Source organism: Octopus bimaculoides, chromosome 4 (genome assembly GCF_001194135.2).
Source record: "Octopus bimaculoides isolate UCB-OBI-ISO-001 chromosome 4, ASM119413v2, whole genome shotgun sequence".
NCBI classification, from domain to species: Eukaryota; Metazoa; Mollusca; class Cephalopoda; order Octopoda; family Octopodidae; genus Octopus; species Octopus bimaculoides.
Window position 1 is genome coordinate 91901351 of NC_068984.1, and position 7530 is coordinate 91908880.

Consider the following 7530-nt stretch of genomic DNA (forward strand, 5'->3'; position numbering starts at 1 on the left):
TTAAAAAGAATCTCTTTTATCATTATTTTATAGAAACAATATTTTACATTTTGTTTTTATCGGTTCCTTCTATTTTTATAGCCTTATCAAAAAATTGTAGTTTTTTCAGAAATACAGTCCGTTACGCGCGCGCGCGCGCACACACACACACACATACATACACACAAATTTTATCCTCGTTGTACACTTTGAAATTTCACAATTAACTTATTTAACCAGTTCTTGACTACTTCTGTTTCCTCGGCTGGTACGCTGTCTTCTTCACCATGAGCATCTTCATTATCCATCCCATATCTTCATATCCACTCATGACTATCTTCGAAATTCTTGATAGCCACATACTTAACTAGTTTTGTAAGAAAACTTTGAATGTGTACAATACGGACGTTGTTATCAGAAGATTGTTTTGTGAATACATCACTTCCAGCAGATTACTTTACTGTGGTCAATGATTGTTTCTGAGTGTGTATTTATAGACCTGAAAAAGAAATCATGTCTGGGTTATATCAAAACACCGCTGGAACAGAATTATTTTAAAAAAAGATTCTGTAAATTAATTTTCACATGTTGGACTGGTAGAGATGGTGATAGTGGGGTAATGTTGAGGTGCGTAGTAGTGGAGTCGTGTTGTATTAGGGTGTGGGAGGAGTGATGAGGTGGCGATGGTGGGATAATGGTGATAAAGTAGTGATGGTGGTCTAAACTTTTGTTTATTTTACATTTCTCTCCAAGAAATATACCCTTTATAGTTCATAATTTTATATCTTAAATTCAGCTGGGTTTCATAGTCCTTCAATAATACAACGATCATATGTATTTTAAGGTTCATCATTTGTATCACAAATGATGCAGATTTCAGAGAGCCGGGTTTATAGTCTTTCACTTGTTACACTATAATGCTCTTACTTTGTACATGGTTTGTCCGGAAACAAATATAACTAAACTAAGGTCAAAAGATAAAAATTGCATCTTATGAATCTAGTACTGATCGCTGATTTTCCACTTTACACATGGAGAAGAGTACCAAATTGGAAAGATTGTTGTCAAATTTCTATCAGGCTGAGTGTGTCAGAGCAAATATCCTCTCAGATATTGACCTGCGTATTATTAGGCCGGAAGAGTTGTTAAACAGCAGACTTTACACAAATTGGTCATAAACGGATTTAGAATTCATGTTGTTGATGGTACCTAAATATAAGAAGCTAGAGGCAAAAAAATAAATAGTATTTATTGTAAAGGACAACGAAGGCTCTCACCCTCAATAAACAACAAACCAAATAACAGGATGAATTAAAGCAACTTTATCTATCATCTTTTAAACTATAAACAAACAAGCTAATTAGGAACAACTAAGTAGTGGTTAGAACTAGAAACCAAATCCCCTTCAGATATCAACTTAGTAGCTTAAGATAGAATAATATACTGGATAAAATGTGCTACAATATAAGAAGAATAATCACGACTGGAAAGCCAGTCGAACGATTAAAATTTGACACACAGTTATCATAAAAAAAACACGGAATCTGAAAGTAAAAATTAAAAAAAAAATGAAGTGCAAAGGAACTGTATTTGTCTCTCTCAGCCCACCTCGTTAGAACCATCACTAGGAATTTCTAAGTTGCTTTTCGTTCTTCTAGAAAGAAGCGAATATCTGCCGCATGTCAGAGGGTACAATATGTTTCACGTTAGATGAAGGCATATATACTTGGACGAATAATATATCTACGTCATGCACCAGTCGCACGCCTGACTACTTACGTACCTTAGATTTATTTGATCAAAGTTAAGTACGAGGTGCACAAAAAATTTCGAGGTTAAGTATCGGGGCTGATTAATCTCTCCAGGGCCAGAGAATATTTCCCTTAAATAAAATAAGAGATAATTAGTGCTGTATTGTAATTAATGGCTTGCAGAATGAGCTATCGAAAGAAACAAACGTACTGGCGTTGGAGGAAATGGAAGAAATCTATTGCAATCGCAAAGAGTAAGCTGATATTCTCCAAAGCTGGATCTTACCATGAAACTATTTTCTTCTGTGCAATTTTCTTTTCTGCAATCAATAATGCAATGTCGAATGATCCACGAATATCCTACTGGACATTATCTTCACAGTTTTCCGCACAACTAACGATAGAATCTGACTCCAATTTCATAATTTCATATGAGAAGAGACAAACCCATTGCTGACTTATCAGTTGATGCAGACTATAAAAGATGCAGATTTGTAGAAAATTATATGTCTATGTGTAATTGCTTAACGGTACTATATTACACATGTTTTTGAAATCGATCAAATTCAGCCGAATTCTGGATGTTGAAGATGATCGAATTATGGAGTACAATGAGACGGAAAAGTATACTACCACACATCACAGACATACTTTTGCTAAGCACATAAGTGTATTGTTGTTATAGCAATTAAGCTAAACAAAGTAAACTGTGTATTATTACATATCCTGAAGATATAAATAACCACAGCGAGTAATCTTTGCTATGGTTATTTAATTGAAATTATGTACGAAAACTCAATACGAGTCACTGGTGTCGAGCCAGAACCAGTATTCAATGTATATTCGTATGTATTCCAAGCAAAATTGCGGAAAGCTTTAAAATCAAGCTATTCGGTTAAGTGTCTGGAATGCAAGATAATTGACAATTAGAAGTAGATGTACACACATTTTCCCACTATAGATTTTCTCACGCTGAAAGTACACAGTAAAAATTAAAACAACAGGAAACGAAACAATATTTAAAAATATTTCAATTGATTAAAAAAAAACATTTCAACAACATACGAATCAATATAATCATCTAGCTCAAGTGTATAATTTTTTAAGAGTGTGTCACATGAGCTGTCATATACGCTATAGATCAATTTACTATCCTGTCTTTATTCATAATGAAGAATGTTTCAAAATGTGCCCAATTCTAATTTATTCGATACAGAAACGGCTTTGTGTAGACTGAAATTAAATATAAGCACAAGGAAAAATATTTAGGTTGGAAAATTCTAGATTTACTTTGAAATTATTAATGAGTTATACACAATTATATTCTTAATCTTGACGTCATTATGTTTTTGTGCTCACGTTCGTGGGACAAAGACGCCCACGTATATGAGGTTAAGACTTAAACAGCATAGCAACATAACAAGTTTATACCTGTTTGCACAATCTTTTATTCATTTCATTTGTAGAGCTTAAAGTTTTGGCTATAAGGAGAAAGGATAGTCTGTAGCAAATTGAAATAAAGAGCCGGAAATAAAAGCATTCATGGTAATTACAGTTTCATGATAAATCGTAATCTCCGAAGTTGCCCTCCTTCTTGGCAATCCCAGTCTTAAAAATTTGGATGATTAACCACACACACACACACACACACACACACACACACACACATATATATAATAGAGATCCCGTAATAAGTTCATAAGAATAACAGCAAGTGGAACTGGCTGGTTGAGCGTTAAACAAATATGAAGTCCCAATACATTAAAACAGTTATCTTTTGGGGATTATTCTCGGTAAGTAGATGCAATATTGAATAATGTATTTAATTACTTATTTGTTTTATTGTCATTGCATTTGATGCTTTTTTAACGCTTTTTTTTCTATAAAAGAAAACTATTGTAAAATATATTTTTGCTGCCATTCGTCGTACATTATTTGTATTATTGCGCGGAAATTTCTGCAATCAATAATGCAATGTCGAATGATCCACGAATATCCTACTGGACATTATCTTCACAGTTTTCCGCACAACTAACGATAGAATCTGACTCCAATTTCATAATTTCATATGAGAAGAGACAAACCCATTGCTGACTTATCAGTTGATGCAGACTATAAAAGATGCAGATTTGTAGAAAATTATATGTCTATGTGTAATTGCTTAACGGTACTATATTACACATGTTTTTGAAATCTAGTAGATTATTATGATTTATTGTTATACCTCAGGAGGACCATTATGTCAATAATAAACACACGCATTGATTCTATTTCACTTCTTTTATTGTTATTAGTTAACAGTCAGCCAATTAACTAATTCCTTGTTGTTTTTAATCGTTTAGCCAATCAATCAATCAACTAGGTTTGTCAAAGTTTATTCGGTACCATTCACAAGCAGATCTGAAATAGAGGGGGAATGTTGTTGAGAAGGTCATGAATAGTGTCGGAGGAACTTTGACAAACCTAACGGATTAATTGATTGACCAAACAATTTATCAAACAATCGATTAGTTAATTGGTTAAATGTTAACTAACTGATTAATAATAGTAAAAGAACTGAAATAGAATCAGTGTGTGTTTCGCATTGACATAGACTCCTCCCGAGATACAACAAAATCTTTTTCAACACATGAGTTCACATCATGAATCTTGTACAGCAGATACAAAAACGAAATATTATTAACATTATATGTTGATTTGGCGAGATCAACAGGCTTAATTTCCATCTTGAATAGTTTCAAATTGTCTGTTGGAGAAAAAAATAAAACACGAACAGAGATGAGATTCCAGAGGGTCGACGTTCTAAGGAGGAATAACTGGGTGCAGTGGTTAGGTGCCTGAGGAGGGAGAAAAAGGCGAGAGATGTTCGAATATCTGAGAGGAGGAAGCATAAAACAAGCCAGCTCTATAGTATTGATAGAAATGGCAGATAGAGGAAACAGTAGATTTATGGGCGACAAGTTAGTGTGTGCTGGTGAGCCACTTATGTCAATAAATTAGTTCATTTTTCAGGTGCAGCCTATTGTATGTGTAGAGAAACACAGTTCCAAATGTAGGAAGAGTACACCCTTGTGTGCTACCTGAGTTATGTAAAGTGTTGTTGTTGGTGGGGGAAATATTCTGTGGCTTTTAAGAGGATGTGCGCTATTTATGATGCGGTAGTCATTACTATGCTGAGTTTGCATCTTCGCCAAGACTTCTTCAGTAATGATGTAGCCTAACATTTGTAGTGACCTTGAGTATTCCAGTTACATGTTGTTCGTTTTTAATCTGGGGGTAGCAGTATGACATTGTTTTCGTAATAGCTGTAGTGATTGTGTTTTAGCGCTGTTGAAGGCATTGGAAGTTGTTTTTAAGATCTGTATTTACGGTAGCAGCGAGGTTTGGCCTGAGGTGATTAGATATCGGGGTGGAGAAGGTTAAGAAGAAATGAAGAGCAGTATCATTTGTGTAAGACAGGGATTTGTTGGCTATGGTTGTAAGATGGTCATTGATAAAAGGGGAAAATGTAGGGAGCCAAATTCTGGTTTTGAACCTTGGGGTATACCAAAATTGACTAAACATTGATTAGAGAGAGTTCCTAACAGCGCACGCCACGATGATATGATTAAACAAAAGGTCACCAATCCAAGAAAAGTGAGTAGGTTTATTTGCAAACTTGTGAGCCTGACACACACGAATTCTTCGATAGTGTCAGGTGCAGTGGCACTATTTTCACTAGATTTCTTGAAGATAAGTGTCCATTGGTTAGTTACGTCAGGGAATAGGCTACCAGTAAATTTGAATTTACGAAAGGGGCAATAGAAGTCATTAAAAGGGCAAGTGTCGGAAGGGTGAGATATGATTGGAATAGGATGATAATTGGTAGGATCCGAGGGAAATGGGGCAAAGTGCAGAATGTTTCTAAAGATCAGAATATATCAAAATATATCCAAAAATATATATATAGAGAGAGAGGCAGAGATTGGGAGAGAGAAAGTAAGACAGGCGGAAGAATTTGGTGAGAATAAGAGCTAGCCTGGAGCACCTTATTTATCGTGTTGTACAGGTTGCATTCTTCATAATTGTAACACAATGCGCCCATTATCTGTGCTACCGTTGATTCAATGCTAATGCTAATCTACGTTAAAACAGTCACAAGAATCTCAAGACATTCAAATTTACGACTATAATCCTATATCATGAAAATCATTGCTCATTAAAAAAATTCAGTCTTCTGCAATAACTAATCAAGAATTATGTACTAACATAATTTAACAGAATTAATATCTGCTTTCTTTTAATTTAACAGATTTTGAAACAAGCGGCATCCGTGCCAAACAGTAAGTTTTCTTTCAATATTTGGATAATGTTTTCGTCTGTAGAATAGATAGAAAGGCTTTATATATATATAAAGCCTTGTATGTATGTATGTATGTATGTATGTATGTATGTATGTATGTATGTATGTATGTATGTATGTGTGTGCGCTTGCTACCAATTCCTTCTACAACGTTAAGCGACACACACACACACATACACACACACACATACACACATACACACACACTAACATATAAACAGCCAAACCACACACACACACATACGCACATACACGTGCTGTTATTGCACACACACACACACACACACACACACACACACACACACACACACACACACACACACACACACACACACACACACGAACCCGCGCACACGCACACATACATACCTCCCTCTCTTGCACTCTCCTGTCTTAGAAAGAACTTTTTCTTCACCCAATCCCTTCAGGCCATTCCACAATGTAATCACGTGTATATTCCCCTGGTGATTTTTTCTTCCTCCGTCTTCCCTTCTTTGGACTTTCCTATATTTCCGACGAAGAGCTTCGCTCGAAACGTCATTTTGATATTCTGCGATCACATCATTTACTCCACTCCGTTCTCGAATTATTTCATTCCAAATATGCTCCTTCACTGATATTCCTAGCATAGATCTTTTCATTCACCCTTTGCACCATAGCCAATCAATGTTCTTCCCTCTCTGAAGTAGCCCACATCTCACTTGGGTATAAGGGTACAGGTAAGATGGTGCTGTTGAAGAGTCTGGCACATACGGTTTTGCTTAGTATTGATTTGAGCACAACCATTATTGAGGTGAATGCCTTCCATCCTGCTTTTATTCTCTTTGAGATTTTAGCATTCATGTTTCGGCGCATATTCACTGTATACCCTAAGTAGACGTTCTACATTGTCTCTTCTATTTCATCGCTTCCCACTTCTATTGAGCCTTGTGCTAGGTTTTCAGAGCGCATGTATTTTATTTTTGTGAGGTTCGACAGCATGGTCTGCAACTGATGCGTGGTTTCTGCGATGAGTACGATGTTATCTGCAACAAATCGGAGCTGTGTTAAAAGCTCACCATTGATGCTCACGCCACTTGGCCAGACAATGTCCCTGATGACCATTTCTAGACATTAGGTGAAGAGCTGTGGAGGGATGATATCCATGTCTGACGCATTTTCTAATTGAAACTCTTACTGGTTGCAGTGGCAGAGCTATATCAGTGGTGAATTCAGAGTTCGCATTCCTGAGCTATCTAAAGGAGGATAAAATACTCTCGTTGTAGAAAGAGTCGAATACCATCTTGCTTCGTAAGAAGAGGGAGCAAGCAGGTTTCCATAAGAATTACAGTACAACGGATCACATTAATACAACAGATTTCCACACACCTACTACATTCGATTGCCCTTCTCCTCCAGCTCCATACCTGCACCCCGCCTAACTCTGTACCCTCTCCTCACACACCACTATACAATATG

At 36.1% G+C, this 7530-nt stretch overlaps 1 protein-coding gene across 2 annotated transcripts in view; it reads left to right on the forward strand.

The window, feature by feature from the left end:
• The first annotated feature begins 3217 nt into the window (after positions 1–3217).
• Positions 3218–7530, forward strand: part of LOC106875254 (uncharacterized) — a 38917-nt gene continuing 34604 nt past the window's right edge. For both annotated transcript variants that reach the window (XM_014923322.2, XM_052967250.1), the window contains exons 1-2: positions 3218–3523; positions 6022–6052. In XM_014923322.2, the coding sequence (XP_014778808.1) occupies positions 3476–3523; positions 6022–6052 (79 nt within the window). In that variant the 5' untranslated portion in view covers positions 3218–3475. The remainder of the gene's footprint in view (positions 3524–6021; positions 6053–7530) is intronic.